Raw genomic sequence first — 20,486 nt, 5'->3', positions numbered from 1 at the left:
GTAACATTGTGCACAATTTACTTTATTTTGTTGCTTATTATCTTAAGTCACATAACTAAATACTAATTTTGCACCTTTCCCCACCCCATACATTTCTACGGTTTTTAAAGTTGAAATTAAACAGAAAATGGTAATAATTAGTGTGGCAAGTGTAGTGAACTTCAGATTAAATGACAGGAGCCCTCCCCATGGCTCAATGGGTAAACAGCACTAAAGCTTAAACGACTGGAGGTTCCAAATTTGGCCCCTACAATTAAATTAGCCAATCACAAAGTCAGCAGTGATCCCAGCTCCCCTTCCACTTTGTCCTCAAGACTCTCCTTTCCTCAAGGGGTTAATACAGGTTCTGGTGCGATGTGGTTCTATGTAACCAAATGCATATTAAGACACGATTCAACAGCAAAAGTTGATTTTGATGTAATTAATCACTATGTAGAAATCAGGAACTGTGGCTATTTTATTCTCTATTCAGCCTATGAAGTCAAGGTTTATTGTAGCACCTATACTGAAAAAATATTTTCTTCCTTCACATGTGCTGTGTCTGAGAACAGATCCTTCCATGGGTCTGTCTGGTGATGCTTTGTCCAGAGCTGTTTTTCTAAGCAGTTTTTTATGTCAGTGGTGGTTTGCCATTACCTTCCATTCTCAGGGGCAGGGACAAGGAGGGATCCAAAAGTCTACCTCAACTAGAATGGGAATTGAGCCCATGCCATTGGCAACAATCTGAACCACACGCAAGCCACCCAGCCAATTGAGATAACAGGCCCTCAAAGAGAGACTAACTCAGCAGAAATCAGAACCCGAACTAGAATCTGTATGGTTCAGTGATACACCACATTTACCCATTGAGCCTTTGGGGAAATTCTACATAGTAAAATCTAATAGCATCACAACTCACTTACTTACCTTCACCCATTTAATCCTCTCAATAACATCACTCATATCTCTTTTCAGCGGAACATAGTGTTTCCATGGCTTCAGAGATCTGTAGAAGTGCTCATAATATTTAGAATCCTGCTTCAATACAAGGCTGTCACCCAACATAAGGTACGGGAACCTGTAAGCTGCCACAGTACCATCCACATTCACTTGGTATTTATACTGGAAAAATGTTCAGAAACACATCTCATCTCAATAAAAAAAAAAGTTCACATCAATATTTTAAAAAATTGCATCCACAAAAATTGTTCTATTTTTTCTATTTTATTGGCATATTTGTTTCAATAGTAATAATGAGGAAAAAATATCCAAAGTTAAATTTCAATAATTACAAGGTCACTTAATATAATTCAAAATATTTGAAAATTAAAATAACACGAGATTTTAAAATAATGGTTTAATTTGCCCATCGAATCATACCTTAAAGAAGTCAAAGAAACTGATCAATGGCGCCTTTCCAAGTTCTTTCTCTTCTTCACGAAAGAAGAAATAGGCAGTTATTCCTGCATCCAACACCTCAGGATTGTTTCTGGAAATCCTTACTAGTTTCAATCTCTCTTCGCGACTATCCCTGCCTCTCCAAAAAGCTTGCTCTGTTTTATTACACCAGGCAGGACCTTGGATTTTGTAATAAATAGAAATGATTTGAGCCATTTTAAATACAGTATGTTAATGATTCTCAATCTTAGAACTTCCCCATCTGCTTCCCATGTCAACCAACATTGTTAACAGTTCTCTTTCTTAACATATTGTCTCTCTCTCTCACTTTTATTTTTTATAAAATATTTTATTCAGGCATTTTCATAAAAGACAAACCAAAGCAGAAGAAAAATTATACAACATTATAAATAACCAACACCCACTCCCCTGCTCCCTACTCTTGCCCCTCCTCCCAGCTCCACTTTAACCCCCTTATTCCAACCACCCCTTCCCTTTGCTGACTCCTCAAAGAAGTCAATGAACAACTTCCACCTTTGAGCAAACCCATCAACTGACCCCCTCAGGACAAACTTGACCGTCTCCAGCCTCAGGAATTCTACCAGGTCACTCACCCACACCCCCGCTTTCGGCGGTTCTAAGTCTCTCCATCCAAGTGAGATCCATCTCCGGACTATCCGGGAGGCAAAGGCCAAAACATCGGCCTCTGGACTCCTGGGTCTTCCGACACCCCAGATATAGCTACCCCCGGACCCGAGGCCACCTTTACCTCCAACACCTCGGACATTAAATCCGCAAGCCTTTGCCAGAACCCCTTTAGCTTCGGACATGACCAGACCGTGTTTCACAGGCCTCCCCGCGCACCGTCTATACCTATCCTCTACCACCTTGAAAAACCTACTCATATGCGTTATCATCATATGTGCTCTGCAAAATACCTGAAACTGAATGAGGCTGAGCCTCGTATACGACGAGGACGCATTCACCCTCTGCAGAGCCCCAGCCTACAACCCGGCCTCCACCACCCCTCCCAGCTCCTCCTTCCACTTCAGCTTTATATCCCCCACCAGGGCCCCCTCCCAATCCATCAGCTCTTTATAGACTTCCGACACCTTCCTCTCCCCTATCCCCTCCTTCGATAGCACCTTGTCTGAAACAGCAGGTACCTGAAACCGTTCCCCCTGGACAGATCTTATTCTTCCTCCAGGTCCTCCAATTTAGTGAAACTACCCCCATAAACAGGCCACCGAACTCACTCAATCTCTGCCTGCCACCACCTGCAAAACCCCCTGGTGCAAACCAATGATTATCAGAGATCGAGGTCCACACCGAGGTGCCCTCCAGTCCCAAATGATGCCTCCATTGCCGCCATACCCTCAAGGCCGACACCACCACTGGGCTCACTGATAAACTTCACCCCCTTCTTGAAGGGGCAGCCTTGTCCCGATTGAACCCAGCCCTCCATTTCACCAGCTCTGTACCCAGGTCTTGATACACACGCAGCTTGTTTCCTTCCCAGGTGCACTTCTTCGTCTGCCGCACACATCAAAGAACCTTCTCCTTGTCCAGAAAGCGGTGCAACTGCACCATCGCCCTCGGCGGCTCGCCTGCCTGCGGTTTCTGCATCAGCGCCCTGTGTACTTGGTTGACTCCAGGGGCCGGTCAAAAGCCCCCTCCCCCATCAACTGCTCCAACATTTTGGCCATGTACGTGTTGGCCTCTGCATCTTTATTGCCTTCGGGCATCTCCGTGAACCTCAAAGTTTGCCTTCTGGTGGTTCTCCAGATCCTCCACCTTCTCCATCAGCCTCTTCTGAGTCTCCCACATCATCCCCACCTCAGCCACCAATGAGGCTAACTGCTCCTCATGCTCCCCCACCACTTCCTCCACCTTCTGGATCACCTGACCCTCTGCTCCACTCTCTCAATGCCAGTATCTGCAGTAATTTGCTTTTATCCTATCTGGCTGCATCACAGCTTGTTATAGCAACTGCTCGGCCCAAGATCGCAAGAAACTGCAGAGTGTGGTGAACTCAGCCCAACGCATCACACAAGCTTGCCACACTCCCATTGATTCTATCTACATCTCCCGCTGCTTCAGGAAGGCAGACAGCATTATCAGAGACCTCTCCCACCGAGGCATTGCCTTCTTCCAGATACTTCAATCAGGCAGAAGATACAGAAGTCTGAAGACCCGCACATCCAGATATAGGAACAGCTTCTTCCCCACAGCTACTAGACTCCTCAATGATTCTCCCTTGGACTGATCTGTTCCCTGCAAGAACACTATTCACGTCGCCCTATACTGCTCTTCCTAATGTATTTGCTTTGTTTGACCCTTTGTTCCACACTGTAACCAATCACTGTCGATGTACCATTTGTCAATGTACGCTGTCAATTATTCTGTTTTTGTCTAATCTGTACATACTGTGTACGTTCATACTGTGTACATTCCCTTGGCCGCAGAAAAATACTTTTCACTGTACTTCGGTACATGTGACAATAAATCAAATCAAATCCTTTCTTCTCTAGTTCGTGATCCATCCACCAGCCACACCAGACCAGCTACACCTTCTTCTGGTTCTCCTGCAGCTCTTTCCATCCAAATCTTCATCCCTGAAGACGGGGAAAGGACCAAAAAATACCACCGTGATTGGGAGCCACCAAATGTACGCCCGCTCACTCCTTGGCCGCCACCGGAAGTCCTCTCTCTCATTTTTAGATTTGTCAATGCCCCTCCATGCAAAAAGGAAATCCTTAACCACAGCATCCCAAACTATCATCCTATCTCCAACAACCCATTGATTTGCAAAGGCCTTGGCCATATTGTCACCATCCAAATCAGTGCCCATCTTTTCCAAACCTCCGTGTTTGAATCCCTCATGTTTCCACCCTCAAGACAGTACTAAACAGCTCTTACCAAAAGTTACAAATGACACCCTTTGTGGCCGTGACAAATGTAAACTTTCTTTCCTCATCCTTCTTGACCTGTTTGTAGCCTTTTACACAGTTAACCACACCATCCTTTTCCAACACCTCTCCACTTTTGCCCAGCTGGGTGGAATTCCTCTCACCTAGTTCCATTCTTACCTAGTGTCATATACAGTGGCTTCTCTTCCTGATCCTACAGAGTTATCAAAGGACCTATCCCTGGCCCTCTCCTATTTCTCATCTACATTCTGCCCTCAACAACATCGTTCAAAAGCACATTATTTTTCACATGTACACTGGCGACACCCAAGCTGTACCTCACCACCATCTTCGTTGACTCCTGCACTGTTGCTAAACTATCAAACCGCTTTCCTGGCATGCAGTGCTGCATGAGGAAACATTTCTTCCAATTAAATATTGGGAACACTGAAGCCATTGGGCTGGATTTAATAACCCCCTTGTCAGGCACGTTTTCAGTGGGGAGGGGCACTTAAAATAGGACAACTGACTAGCCCACTGCCTTCCCTCCCACCCCTGGTCTGTCCTCATAATACATGAACAGGCAATTGAACTTGTTAACAAGCCAGATGACCCAAATATTTCACTGCCCATGCTATAAAACAGCAGGTGTGGGGAGCTGTTGTTTTTAAAATAATTTATTGAAAAGGCGGGGGGGTGGTACGTCATTCGGATACGTGCCCTGCGTACATCAGGGGTAGCACCCCCCCCCCCCCAACAATGATGTCCTCCCTCTCTTTGCTTCCAAAATCTGCTCGCCACCCCCTTCATCTTCCTCCCTACTCTCCCAAATTCCTTTCTGCCCTAAAAACCCATGACTTACCTTAATGCGGGATCCTTTGCTTCCTGGTGCCTGCTTGCCATTCTGGCACTGCTAACACTGCTTGGCCTCATGTGTGAGGACCTCCTCCAACTCAGGGTCAGTTCCAGTCTCAGGTGCTCACGGTCACCTATAGCGTGTTATTGCTGCATGGCAGTGCTTTTTTTATGTCAGTGAGCTTTCAACCGATTTTTGAAATGGGGGCATGATCAATATGTCCCACGTAAAATTTAGCCTACTGTTTCTTCCATACTCCAAACTCGATTATTACTCCATCGCTAATTACTCCATCGCTCTCCTTGGTAATAGTCTAAGATTAAAACAGCCTGTTCACAACCTGGGTAGCAGGCTTGACCTCCAAGATGATTTCCTGCACATATATTTGCACTATAGCTAGGGCAAATTATTTCCATTTCCATAACATCTCCTGACTTCGCACCTGCCTCAGCTAGACTGAAGTTCTGATTAATGCTCAGACTTGATTATTCCAAAGTGCTCCTGGCTGGTATCCACATTCTATACTAGGTTAACTTGAAGTCATCCAAAGCTTTGTGTCCTAACTCGTACTAAGTCTAGTTGTCCTGTCAGCACTGTGCTTGTTGACGCACACTGGGTCCTGGTCAAGCAACGTTTTGATTTTAAAATCCTTATCCTTGTTTTCTAATCCCCCCCATGATCTGTCCCTTCCTAGTTTGATAATCTCCTCCAGACCCACATTCCTGAGATATTTACACTCATCTAATTCTGGCGTCTTTGAGCATCTTCAGTTTTAATCTCACCACCATTGGTGGCTATAGTACTAAGGTCTGGAATTGCTTCCCTACAACTCTGTATCGCACATTCCTCTTTAAAGACACTCTTCAAAACATATTTGTCCAAGTTTTTGGTCATCTACCTTATATCTCCGTACCTGGCTCTGTGTCATACTCTGTTTTATATTGCTCACATAAAAGGGCCTTGGAACATTTCATCAGGTTAAAGGCGATATATAAATATAAGATGTTGTTGCTCTCCAATAGTAACTCGGGATATACAAGTGTCATCTGCAACCTAATAGAATGTTACATTGAATAAGTTCCCCTCAAGCAAGAGTTAGAAGGGACAAACAAGAGTTTGATTGAAGATTTGCATTTTGAGATGGTTTTTAAAGGTGGCTGGGAGCTAGAGAGCCAGAGAAGCTTGCAAAAAGAATTAGACTAACTAGAGATGAGGAATGGTTGTGTTTTTAAGAATGTGCTTTAATTCAAATATATTGCTTCAAAGACCTTGGGCGGGATTCTCCTCTACTCGGCAGGGCGGGCTGTACCTGCGCCGAGGAGTTGTGTGAACCACTCCGGCGTCGGGCAGCCCGGAAGGTTTGGGGGGGGGGGGGAATCCCGCGCCTTTTTTCTTCTGTTCTACAAGAAGTACATCTTTTTAAATATAAATTTAGAGTACCCAATTCCCCCCCCCCCCCCCGGCAATTAATGGGCAATTTAGCGTAGCTAATCTACCTAACCTGTATATCTTTGGGTTGTGGTGGTAAGACCCACGCAGACACAGGGAGAATGTGCAAACTCCACACAGACAGTGACCCAGGGCCGGGATCGAAGCCGGGTATTCGGCGCCATAAGGCAGAAGTGCTAACCAATGCGCCACTATGCCGCCCGAATACAGGAAATGCTTCTAATATGACATTAAAAGGTCGGAAATCTTAACTTACAATTAATTGGCAAGTTATGTGATGTGATAAGTTATACAGCTGGTGGCTGAAGGGTATGAAATTGCAATATTTACCCACTAAACACACCAGGAAAAAAAGTGTTTGCTCATATAAGTGCAGCTAATTTTTTTAAATAGTGGACAATTCTTAATTACTATAAAACCTCTCTGACACTGAAAATTTCCTTTCACCAGCATTAAACCTCATTGCTTCAGATTGTAATTAGTGTTGGAAATTTAAAAACTTTTAAAACTTTCCCTTCCATATTCCATTATTTCACTTTTTGTACATTAAACTAGATATTGATAGTATATCAGTGAAGATTCTTCAATTGGATTGGTTAGGGGGTAAAGGTCCCAGATCCCCTGCAGAGGGTTATGCACTTTTCTGACCACCTGATAACTGCATGTAGCAGTGTAAAAGGCAAGGCAAATTCTGTGGGCAACTGTAAATGTAACAAATGGCAAGGGCTGCTTGTGTGTTTATTCGGTGCTGACTGAAAAATCTGGGCCAAAATGTACATTACAGGGATACATTGGTTGAGTTACATTCTGGTGGCTTATTTAGAAAATGTTTAAATTCTGAAAGAAACTTAAAATTGGGGATCAGAAATTAAAATCGGAATGTTAGAATTTTTTCTTTACTGAATTCAAGAATGTTCAATTAGCTTTTGGAGTGGACAGAATAGAGCCAGTGACAACATGTTTTTCCATTCATTCATGATTTTATAGTGTTGCTGTCATTTATTGAGCACCCTTAATTGCTCATAAAGGTGATCGTAAACCACTGTAGTCCGTGTGCTGTGAGGACTAGTAATCCTAAAGCCTGGACTAGTGATTTTGTGACATGACCTTAAAGCTCAACAAGACAGTTGGGGATTTAAATTCAGTTAATTAAATACATCGGGAATAAAAATCTTGTATCAGTAACGGTGTCTATGGAGCTATTGGATCGTTGTGAAAGTTCATTTGGTTCATGAATGATCTTTAACGAAGGAAACCACCACCATTATCCAGTCAGGTTTATGTGACTCCAGGCCCACAATGATGTGGTTGACTCTTAATTACCCTCTGAAATAGCCTACCAAGTTTTGACAAAGAGTCATCCAGACTCAAAGTGTCAGCTCCGTTCTCTCTCCACAGATGCTGTCAGACTTGCTGAGACTGTCCAGTATTTTCTGTTTTTGTTGTAGCAAACCTCTCTGTTGTATTCATCATGGGGGCTCACCACCGCCTGCTCAGAACAGTTAGGTGTGGGCAATAAAAACTTCAACCTCCATTTCTCTGATTAAACCTCAACTTATTTGGCACAACAGAAAATCTCCAGCTTCTATAGAAATGACCAATTCATAACTACAAAACAAAATGTAGAAAAGGGGAAGGGGAATGAGGGAGAACAAATAAAATGGCTGGGCAAATATGCACCTGCATGAAAAACCTAATTTTAAATAAGGAAAACCCGCTGCAACAGTAGGTGTCAGATCATTGAATTCATCATAAAATTCAATGTAAAAATTAATAGAAATATAAGCAAACCACCTACCAGTCTGTCCTTGAATGGAGAGAAGATCATTTGTTACACCACGGAGTGTTTCTAATGTAGAGCGTGTTATGTCATATGTTGGAAGGACAATATCTGCAGTATCCTCAGAGCCACACCAAGAAATAATGGGCAAGGGGTTATCCTTCATTTGACGGGTTTCTAGTGGCCAATCTCCAACATTTACATAGAATTCAACATTGGGCAATCGAACCTAAAGAGAAGTCCACAAAAAAAAACTAAATAATGAGCCCTTTTCTGACAGATTACGGTACAAAGAATAACATTTTTAGATTATAGCTTTTTTGACACTTACTTTCCTTGTTAAAGAAAGCAGCATTTCATCTGAAAACATTTTGAAGTCTGTGTACCGTCCCATGGTTCGTCGATAAATCTGGTTATCCAATATGGTGTAGTGAACAATTCCTCGATCGCCGAATCGGTTTGGCACTTCTTCTAGTAGGAGTGCAAGGTCTATACTGGGAAAATTAGTGAAGTCGCTAGAAATCTGTTCCTCTTCTGCAGGACAAGATACCGTATCTTTCCATTTCTGAGGCTCTTCTTCTGGACAGTAACAGTATTCATGATAAACTGGCCCTGTTAACAGAAGCAGGAACACAACATATTACAGCTACATGTAATTACACATTACTTCTGTAATAATTAGCTCTATCAAAAGTGATTGTTCAGCAAATGCTTCCTTGTATCAATTCCCCACAAATATAAACTACACGGGGCAAAGTTCAAACAATTTGGAAAAGATATTACTAAATTTTACAAAAAAGAATGCCTCGACATGTGCGTAAGAATGACCATCAATAATGCAACTTGCAAATTTGCAAGTTGTTTCCTTCCTATTGCAGCTGGAAAGCACGCCCAGGTTAGTTATTGAGAGGATTGTTCCAGACACAACAACTTGACTAGAGGGCAGTAAAAAAAGCGCAAAAGATTACCTATAATCATCTCTGTAACTTTACATTTTTGGGCTTATGCATTTCCGAATTTGGGGAAAGGGATGAGAAGACCGATAACAACAACTACAATAAAAGCGAATTACTGCAGATGCTGGAAATAAAAATAAGTGCTGAAAAAAAATCACAGGTCTGGCAGCATCCATACATGGGAGATAAACAATTAACGTTTCAAATTGAATGCGATGCTTCTTCAGAACAACTACAACTTGCATTCATACAAGGCCACAATCTACAATAAACGCAGATGCACACCAGCACTCACCGATGCCACCTTTAAAAGATGGAGACAGGACAGGGGGGACATTGACAGTCAGAGACGGTAGGGTCACAACACTGGATGAGCTGGCAAAGAGATTTCAGCTAGCAAGGGGCAACGAACTCAGGTACCTGCAGCTTAAAAACTTCCGGCGAAAGGAGACAAGGACGTACTCGTGACCACCGCTACTGGAAGAAATACTGGCCACAGACTTTCTAGGCAGTCGGAACTGTAGCATGTACGAACAACTGATAGAGAGGGCCGCCACCAAACTGGACGCGATGAGGAGGAGATGGGAGGAAGGCCTGGGGTTTGAAATAGGGTGGGCATTCTGGAGCGAAGCACTACATAGGGTCAACTCCACCTCCACAAGACTCAACCTAACGCAACTAAAAGTGGTACATAGAGCCCACTTGACTAGAACCCGAATGAGTAGGTTTTTCCCAGGGGTGGAGGACAGATGTGAATGGTGCCAAGGAGACCTGGCCAACCACGCCCACATGTTCTGGTCTTGCCCCAGACTTCTTCGAGGCTATGTCCAAAGTGGTGGGGATGAGGGTGGAGCCATGTCCGAAAGTGGCGGGCTTCGAGGTATCAGACCAGCCAGATCTGTTCATGGGGAGGAGGCCCAATGACCTTGCCTTTGCCTCCCTGTTCGCCCACCGTAGAATCCTGCTCGGCTGGCGATCAGCAGCACCACCCAAAGCTGCAGACTGGCTGTCCGACCTATCGGAATTTCTCCAAATGGAGAAAATCAAATTCATCATCCGTGGGTCGGATAATGGCTTCCTCAAAACATGGGAGCCATTCACCCGACTGTTCCGGGACCTGTTTGTGGCCAACATCTAAGTAGCCAGGAGCAAGGAAGAGGTAGTCAAGACTTGATAGAAGGGAGGGGAGTGAAGGAAGACCTGGGGGAACAAGAACAGGGAGCCAAACCCAACAAGAGAGAAAGAAGGTAGCAGGGAAGGGGAGGGGGTGGGAAAAAATCACAGGGAAGGACAATAGCCACAACAAACACAGCTAGGTGAAAAGAGAAAGTACGGGAAGAAGGAACAAGCCATGGCCAAAGCTTATGCCACTGAACAGTAATAAAAAGCTAACCAAAATGTAAATAGCATTAGGGGCACCACCCAGGTGTCACCCTCCCTGGTTTGGTTTTGTAAAAAAAAAGGGGTGGAACCCCTTTCTCATTACTTATTTTTCCTTCCTTTGTTTTTGTGTGTGTATATTTGTATATATACCATGTACAAAACCCAACAAAAACATTTTTTTTTAAACCTGCATTTATATATCACCTGCAGTGTAATAAAAAATAAAGAAATAATTTCGCAAATCACTTATCTGTCAAAATAGCCTAATGAATTAAAGACCGAAGTCCAGATACTAGGGAATTAGAGTGCAGGAATAAGTGACTTTGGGGAGATTGAAATGGGCTTGAAAGGGAGAAGGGGAATGGAAAGGGAGAAGGGGAATGTGGGTAAAGAACAATGTAAGGCAATGAGAGCTTGTTCTTTGCTTCTATTTAAATGTTAAAATCAAAGTAAAGCAAGTTAAGAGCAACATGGTAGTTTCAATGCCCAACCATTTTACATTTCCTGCTACTGAAGACTGGGGATCAGAGACCCTACAGGCAGTAAAATGGTTACAGCACCCGAGGAGGACATCTGGTTCACAAAGTCTCTCAGCAACGTTCAACGTCAAAAACCAGCATCCTTGGGAGAGGTAAAATAAAGACTTGGCTGAAAAGAACTATCAGCTAATAAACATCTCACACAACCAGCTCCTGTTTGGGAACAATCTCACTTTTCCAGTTCCTCATTCCTGGTACTATTCTAGTAAATCTCTTCTCCACACTCTCAAAGGTCTAACTTCGTCCTAAAGTGTGATGCCCAGAAATGAACACACTACTCCAGATGAGGCCTAGTGTTTTACAAAGATTTTACACTATATCCTTGCTTTTAATACTCTTTAATTAAATCAAGGATCCCACAGATTTAATTTTATTAAACAGTCCAAAGATGTGCGGGTTAGGTGGATTGGCCATGCTAAATTGCCCGTAGTGTAAGGTTAATGGGGGGATTGTTGGGTTACGGGTATATGGGTTACGTGGGTTTAAGTGGGGTGATCATTGCTCGGCACAACATCGAGGGCTGAAGGGCCTGTTCTGTGCTGTACTGTTCTATGTTCTTCTCAACTTGTCCTGCAAACTTCAAAGGTTTGTGTAATCACCCCATGTCTCCCAGGTCTTGCACTGTATTTAAAATTGTGCCATTCAGTACAGATTGCCTCTTCTCATTCTTTCTACGAAGATATATCACGTAACACTTTTCTGCTTTAAATTTCATCTGCCATCTGTCTACCCAGTTCACTGACCTGTATATCGTACTGAAGTCTGTTACTATCCTCCACAAATGTTTACTATATTTGTGAGATTTTATGTCATCTACAAACACTGATGCGCTGCCCTCTACAACCAAGTCTAGTGACTAGTGGTGTGCCTCAGGAGTCTGTGCTGGGACCACAACTTTTCACAATATACATTAATGATAAGAAGGAACTTAAGGCACTGTTGCTAAGTTTGCAGATGATACAAAGATCTGTAGAGGGACAGGTAGTATTGAGGAAGCAAGGGGGCTGCAGAAGGATTTGGACAAGCTAGGAGAGTGGGCAGTGAAGTAGCAAATGAAATACAATATGGAAAAGTGTGAGGTTATGCATTTTGGAAAGAAGAATTTAGGTATAGACTATTTTCTAATTGGGAAAATGCTTAGGAAATCAGAAGCACAGAGGGACTTGGGAGTCCTTGTTCACAACTCTCTTCAGGTTAATGTACAGGTTCAGTCTGCAGTTAAGAAGGCAAACGCAATGTTAGCATTCATGTCAAGAGGGCTAGAATACAAGACCAGGGATGTACTCATGAGGGTGTATAAGGCTTTGGTCAGACCCCATTTGGAGTATGAGCAGTTTTCGGCCCCGCATCTAAGGAAGGATGTGCTGGCCTTGGAAAGGGTCCAGAGGAGCTTCATTGGAATTAAGAATTTGTCGTATGAGGAAAGGTTGAGGACTCTGGGGCTGTACTCGTTGGAACTTACAGGATACTGTGAGGTCTGGATAGAGTGGCTGTTTACAAACACTTATAGGAAAAACTAGAACCAGAGTACGCCATCTCAGACTAAAGGGACAATCCTTTAAAACAGAGATGAGGAGGAATTTCTTCAGCCAGAGGGTGATGAATCTGTGGAACTCTTTGCCGCAGAAGGCTGTGGAGGCCAAATCACTGAGTGTCTTTAAAACAGAGATAGATAGGTTCTTGGTTAATAAGGGGATCAGGGGTTATGGGGAGAAGGCAGGAGAATGGGGATGAGAAAATATCAGCTATGGTTGAATGGCGGAGCAGACTCGATGGGCCGAGTGGCCGAATTCTGCGCTTTGTCTTAGGTCTTATGTCCAGATAAATAATATACATCAAGAACAGCAATGGTCCTAACACCGACTGCTGCGGAACACCATTGTATCCTTCTGTCCAATCTGAAAAACTACCACAAACCATTGTTCTGCTTTCTGACCGAAAGCCAATTTTGTATCCATGCTGCCAGTGTCGCTTTAATTACATAGATGTATTAGGAAAATTAAAGCCAATGTGATACTTTGTTAAATGCCTTCTGATGGACCGTTTACATGATATCAACTGAATTACCCTCATCAACCCTTTCTATTAGTTCAAAGAACTGACAAGTCAGTCCAATAAAATTTGCCCTCGACACACTTGCGTTGACTTTTATTGACTTTTAAATTTCAATTAATTATAAGCCAGTCAGCCTAATATTGGTGGCATGGAACCATTCAAATGATGATAATCCTCCGAATGGTTCCATGCCACCGATATTAGGCTTATAATTGCCAGATTCATCCCTCTTCCTCAACTTTCCTTACAAAGAGAAACAAGAGTTTAGTATTTTCAATCCTTCAGCCCTCTGGCACCGTGGCCAAGGAGAATTGGAATACTGTTTTCAGAACCTCCACAAGTTTATTGATCTCAGTAACCTAGGATGCATCACATCCAAACCAGGGTGGCCTTTTACATCGAGGACTGCCAATGTTAAGTACCGCCCTTTTAGCTTTTGTATCTCCTACCCATTATCACTACAATCTTCTCCTTTACTGTTGCACTCGTTGCATACGGTATTCACAAATGCTCCATGCCTTCTGCCTCCACAAGACTTTTTATATTGCTGAAAGACAACGTTTTGTCAAAGCTTTTTATCTTGCACTCAGCAGGACAGTTGCAAGAGTACCAATGTCTGGGGAAACAACAATTTTATACGGTATGAGAAGAGAGTGCTGAATAGTTGGCAAGTGGACTGATTAGTAGAGGTATTGCCACGAAGAATGCACCAGTTAACATTGGCTGACAGTTACCTGCCAAGCATCCTCCCTCCACATCATCTCCATTTATTGATGGAGACCATAATGCCTGAAATAGGTACACATGAGGAAAACACCAACTGACAGCCTTTTTCAAAGCCGAATATGTCAATTGCTTAATGTTTATTTACATTTTCCCTTGGAGCAGAGAAGGCTGAGGGGGGGACCTGATTGAGGTGTATAAAATTATGAGGGGCATAGATAGGGTTACTACACCCTGGGCAAGTGGACGGTAAATTAAGTTGACCTTCGATTCAGATAAATGGTCGGCACAACATTGTGGGCCAAAGGGCCTGTACTGTTCTATGTTCTAATTCCAGCCCCACACACCTGGTGTCACACACGAGTGAATTAACTAATAATTCTTACAAAAATTCCTAAAGTCTTTGGCTTTTGGCTGCCCGATACTTACAGTCACCAGGTTTGAAAGTTTAAACACAATTATTGTTTATTTATAACGAGAACTATAATGAAATATGCAAATGCAGTTGGTAAAATATTAATAAGTACCCAACTCCCCCTTTAATTTGCCTCCCCATCCTCTACACACACGCACCAGACAGGCAAACATAGAGGGGTGGAAAAGGGGACCACAAACTAAGTGAGAGAGAAAATAGACTTTCTTTCAGATGATTGTTCCTTGCATGCTTCCTTCAAATAAGCATGCAAGGAACAATCATCTGAAAGAAAGTCTATTTTCTCTCTCTCTTCACAGTAAGCATGTACATTAGTCTTTGTTTTGCAGCCCATACTGGCTTTCCTTCAGTTTTAAAACCATGGTACTAACACCTTTATGGAGGGCCAGAGACTTTGTTTCCTCAAACCTTGCTTTCAGTTTGTGGTTCGCACCTTTCCAGGTTGGTTTTCCTGAGGCACGTGCACCAAACCAAGACAATTTCCAAACTCCCGCTACTAACCTCTAACATGAAAATCCAGCTCATGAAGTTGTGGCTACAACAGGGATCTGGCAAAAAGGGCAGGACTGGGTATTAAATATTCCTGGATGCAAGGTGTTCAGAAAGGATTGAATAGAAAGGAAAAGAGGAGGAGTGGCCGTGCTGGAGAGGATGTGTCAGAGGGGTCAAAGACAAAATTAACTTGGCTAGAGATAATGATCAAAAAAGGTACAATTTTATTGCTCGGTATAATGTATAGGCCACCAATAGGTGTGAAAGGTCAAAGAAATTACAGGACAAGTGCGAGAGTTAAAGAGTAGTTATAAAGGTGGATAGTTATGTTATTCAAATGGAGACTGGGATAATAATAGTGTAAAGGGCAGAGAGGGGCAAGGGTTTCTTGTGTGCCCCCAAACTGGTAAGATTTTTTGGCTCTCCTTCTTTAGCACCATGTCAGCGATTCTGAATATTGATCTGAAGCCTTGTCCTTTGGTGGCCATTTTGGGCATGTTGGACTCGCCAGGGCTGCAAATGAGTGTGAAGGCGGATGACTTCACCTTGCTTTCTTAATTGCTCAGGAGGTGAGTTCTGCTGTGATTGTGGTCTCCTTCTCTTCCCAGTGGCTAGGTATGGTTGGGTAGGGGTGGCATGTGGCAATGGTTAGCACTGGGACTGCGGCACCGAGGATCAGGTTCGAATCCCGGCCCTGGGTCACTGTCCGTGTGGAGTTTGCACATTCTCCCAATTTCACCTTCACAACCCAAAGATTGGCCATGTTAGGTGGATTGGCCATGTTAAATTGCCCCTTAATTGGAAAAACAATAATAATTGGGGGCTCTCAATTTTTTTTTTTAAATAAAGAAAATTAAAAGGTATGGTTGGGTAACCTAGTGGAATTCTTGTATCCGGAGAAAGACAACTTCAATTGATGAATCTGAACCAGATAAGCACGAATCAAAGATTAGCAGGCAAAATATCAACTGAATAATATGGTGCCTTTAAGGAAGAGGTAGTTCAAGTCCAGCCAATGTATATTCCCACGGAGCGGAAAGGTAGAGCAAACAAATCCAAAATAATTTGGATGACAAACGAGATAGAGTAATATGAAGCAGAAAAAGTATACTTATAAGTGTGCTTATGTCGCGTGGATAATTGAAAACCACGTCAAATACAGAAGGTTCAGAGGGAAATTGAGAAAGCAAATAAGAGAAGCAAAGAGAAAGTATGAGAAAAAACTGGCAGCTACCATGAAGGAAATCCCACACCAGCCTTCCCGAACAGGCACCGGAATGTGACAACTTTTCACAGTAACTTCATTTGAAGCCGACTTGTGACAATAAGTGATTTTCATTTCAAATCCAAAAATCTTCTGTCGGCAAATAAATAGTGCAAGAGTGGTAAGCGGAGTGGGGCCGCATAGGGACAAAAAAGGGGAGACAAGGGATATGACTTAAGTATTAAATTAGTACTTTGGATCTGTCTTTACTAAGGAATATGCTGCTCAGGTCATGGTGAAAGAGGAGGTAGTTCAAAAATTTGAAAGGAAGTGGTAACTGAATAGGCTGTCTGTATTTAAAAGTTGAAGTTGATAAGGGCCCAGGGCCAGATGAAATGCGTCCAAGAATAGGGATGTAAGTGAGTGTGAAAATTTCAGGAGCACTGACCATAATTTTTCAATTTTCTCTTAGATTTCGGAATGGTGCTCTTGTTCAAAAAAAGTGTAAAGATGATCCCAGCAACTACAGACCAATCAGTTTTTTAGTGGTGGGGAAATCTTAGAAACAACAATTCAGATCAAAATTAATAGTCACTGGGGAAAATGCAGGTTAATTATTGAAAGCCAGCACAGATTTGTTACAAGACAATCATGTTTAACTCCCTTGCTGGAGTTTTTGATGAGGTAACGGAGAGGGGTGATGAGGGTGATGTGGAAGTGGTGTGCATCGACTTCCAAAAGGCATTTGATAAAGTGCAGCACAACAGACTGGTGGGCAAATTTAGAATTCATGGAATAGAAGGGAGAGCAACAACATGGATACATAACTGGAATGTCTGACAGGAAACAAAGTGATGGTGAATAGTTGTTTTTCGGACTAGAAGACGGTTTGTAGTAGAACTCCGCAAAAATAGTGTTAGGACCCCTGATCTTCCTGGCATATATTAATTTAAAAAATTTTTTAAAATTTAGAATACCCAATTCATTTTTCCAATTAAGGGGCAATTTAGTGCGGCCAATCCACCTACTCTGCACATCTTTGGGTTGTGGGGGCGAAACCAACGCAAACACGGGGAGAATGTGCAAACTCCACACAGACAGTGACCCAGAGCCGGGATTCGAACCTGGGACCTCGGCGCCGTGAGGCAACAGGGCTAACCCACTGTGCCACCCTCCTGGCATATATTAATGACTAGACCTTGGTGTACAAGGCATAATTTCAAAATTTACAGATGATATGAAACTTGGAAGTACTGTGAACTATGAGGAGACTAGTGTAGGACTTCAAATACATAGGTTGGTGAAATGGTGCAGGAGGAGCAAGTAACAGATATATAAAGCAGAAGTATGAAATTATTTATTTAGGGAGAACAAGGAGAGATAATAAAAAGGGCACAACTGTAAAGGGGGTGCAGAAGCAGAAGGACTTTGGTGTAGATGTGCATAAATCATTGAAGATGGCAGGAAAGGTAGAGAGTGGTTAATAAAATATATGGTATACTGGGCTTGTTCAATGGGGCAAAGAGTACAAAAGCAAGGAAGTTATGTTAAACCTGCATAAAACATTGGTTTGGCCTCACTGGAGTATTGTGCCCTGTTCTGGACATCATACTTTCGTAAGATGGTGAAAATATTAGAGAGGGTGCAATAAAGGTTCACAAAAGTGATTCCAGGGTCAAGGAGCCTCACCGTTTTCCTTGAAGAAAAGATGGAGGAGATCTGATTAATGTATTCAAAATTATGAGGAATCTGGAAAGAGTAGATAGGTTGAATAAGTTACCATTGGGGGAAGCTCGAGAACAAGACAGCACAGATTTGAGGTAATTAACAAAAGAAGCAATGGAGACCTGAGGAAAAGATTTCACGGAGCCAGTTGTTAGCATCTAAAACGCACTGTCTGAGACTGTGATGGAGGCAGGCTCAATCGAGCGATTCAAAGGGGAACTTGTTCAATATCTGAAGAGAAGAAAATTGCAAACCTAAGGAGAAACGTTTTGGGCATGACAGGAGGTGGACTGCTCCTTCAGAGGGCCAGCACCATCACAGCAGGCCAAATTGCCTCCTTTTGTGTTGTAATCTATTCTATGATTGTACGATTCCTGTGGCACTTCCTCTTGCCCGAGCCGCCTGCAGAGCATGTATTCAGGACTCCTACACTAGGCAGAGTTTCTCCAGTTATCTCTGGAGCTAAATTTCATTTGTGGCTTCCAGTTCCGCCTTATTATGTCATTCCGCTAGCCCATCGTACTAAATAGCATTGTTGTAACGTCAAACCAATTATATCTCAGCGCTTAGCTCCAGTTTGGGCCAACCTCCATTCACTGAGATATTTTCTCCCAACTCCTCTACCCAAATGCTGCTTTAAAATCTGAATTTACCTTTCAAAATAAATGGAGACTGGCCTACGTGTTGACCTTGGTGAAATATTTCAATCTTTAGCCCCTCACTGGCTGTCCCATACATTCGATATCTCATAAGAAATGTTCCATCATTTCGATCCAAGGGTGCAGGTACGTAACGCCGAACATGTTCTCTGGACGACAGCACTTGGATCACCACATTGAATGTATCACTTCCTGAATTAAATGGGCAAAATGAATGACTACTTTTCAATTTCTCGCACTATATATCATCCCTATTAATTTATAGATACAGATTTAGAAAAAAATCTCCAAAGTTACAGCAGTGTAATTTTATAAGATTGGGTTTTTGGCTTGAGAGGAGTCTCAACAGAAAATCCACATTAGAGTGGCCTTTAATTTGCACAAACATGTGAGCACAGAAATTTGATTACAGTCTTTAAATGACTCCCAGATGTCTGGTAGTGGTCATGAGTCCATTATAATTCAATCTGGGGATCTATTTTCTTGTTCTACTGCAAGATGCAGAATACTGACAGAAATGCTCAACAATTATGGCTGTACTTACTGCTGGACTTCAATAAAGTTCACCTACACCTGGCTGCAGTGAAAAATTACAATCAATATAGTTTTAAAAGTACATCACAGCAACAGATCCAAAACTGATGAGCATGTTGTTAACTGGAAGTGAACAAAATGGTCCAAAAGGCCCAAATTCCCAGGAGGAATTTTACATACCGGGAGAAGAGGTGACATTTTCTCCTGTGGAGTAAACTGCCTGGATATAGAAATATCGAACCGGCAGCACAACATCAGCCCTCAGACCCGGCCCCCACACCAAACTTTTTGCAGCACTCACTTCCTCTTTCCCTGTTTCACATTTACCAACAGAAACCATCAAAAACAACTCCACCGAAAACACCCAGAACAATCGCTGCCGCTGCATCGTTTTGTTGTCTGCCCGGCTCCAATTCAGCGCGAAGACATCCCGCCACACCACACAAAAAACTTCAATACCACCCGGGGCTACTCGACATCGTTGTCTATCTTTGACTGGAGTGCGGAAACCCCAACGCCTGCGTCGGAATGAGAGGAAAACCTGGAACAGATCTCTGGTGGAAGCGAACCGAATAACAACCACGTGCATTTGTATAGCGCCTGTAACCCAGTACGGTGCCTCAAGGCTCTTCACAGGAGTGTTATCAAACCAGATTTGTCCTCGGCGGTGCGGAAACGTCCACCCTGCTGTCGAGTGGAGATGGGGGGTCTGAGGTGGAGGGCTCTCGTTGGACTTCTCCCCTGTTCCATTGGATATCTGGGCACGTAGAGTGTTGCACCGTGCAGACCCTTCAGATATGTTTTTAAGTCAATTCCCAGAGTGCAGTGCTGACTCTAGTTTTTGCGATTTTAAACAGAAAATGCCAGAAAAACTCAACAGGTCTGGCAGCTTCCATGCAGAGAGAAACAGAATTTCAAGTCCATATGACTTCAGATTTCCAGCACCTGCAATATTTTGTTTTTACTGTAATTTTTGCAGCCTGGATGAGTTTGTGTTTCATAACTGAGTCTGAGAGGGTTGCTCCATTACCTCTGGCTAATCTTTAGTTTCATGCTCCTGATGTTTGATCACCTGATAGAGAGAGGAGCAGGCAACCCAAAGGACTTGCTCTTGGGGTTGCCTAATTAGGTGATATTTAACAGATCCAGGCATAGTGCAATTGATGCTCACTATAGATATCTGCCTTTCTTCTCCTGGTATGTCCACGTCCGGGTGTGCCTGGAAAGGGAGCATATAGTGTCCGCTGTTATACCTGGAGGAGGAGGCAGACCAGGAGGGTCTGGAGGACAAGACCAAGGAGGAGTCAGAGGCTGGAGGATATGCGGTGGCAAGGGTCCAACATGCCAAGAGGACTTGGGAGACTCTCATCGTCACCAGATTCTCTTGGATGGGGCTGTGTCCATCAGCTCAA

At 43.1% G+C, this 20,486-nt stretch overlaps 1 protein-coding gene across 4 annotated transcripts in view; it reads right to left on the bottom strand.

The window, feature by feature from the left end:
* The window catches only part of poglut3 (protein O-glucosyltransferase 3), a 29,734-nt gene extending 10,122 nt beyond the window's left edge, over nucleotides 1–19,612 (bottom strand). Inside the window, exons 1-6 of one of the 4 annotated variants that reach the window (XM_038818301.1) lie at nucleotides 19,255–19,611; nucleotides 18,535–18,732; nucleotides 8,703–8,983; nucleotides 8,390–8,600; nucleotides 1,360–1,556; nucleotides 907–1,101 (exon numbers count right to left, since the gene is read on the bottom strand). In XM_038818301.1, coding sequence (XP_038674229.1) covers nucleotides 907–1,101; nucleotides 1,360–1,556; nucleotides 8,390–8,600; nucleotides 8,703–8,983; nucleotides 18,535–18,732; nucleotides 19,255–19,462 — 1,290 coding nt within the window. In that variant the 5' untranslated portion in view covers nucleotides 19,463–19,611. Of the gene's footprint in view, nucleotides 1–906; nucleotides 1,102–1,359; nucleotides 1,557–8,389; nucleotides 8,601–8,702; nucleotides 8,984–18,534; nucleotides 18,733–19,254 lie in introns of all 4 variants that reach the window. The other 3 variants (XM_038818304.1, XM_038818302.1, XM_038818303.1) reach the window with 3 other exon arrangements.
* Nucleotides 19,613–20,486: the final 874 nt, after the last annotated feature.

Source organism: Scyliorhinus canicula, chromosome 14 (genome assembly GCF_902713615.1).
Source record: "Scyliorhinus canicula chromosome 14, sScyCan1.1, whole genome shotgun sequence".
NCBI lineage: Eukaryota > Metazoa > Chordata > Chondrichthyes > Carcharhiniformes > Scyliorhinidae > Scyliorhinus > Scyliorhinus canicula.
This window is presented reverse-complemented; position numbering and strand designations above follow the sequence as displayed.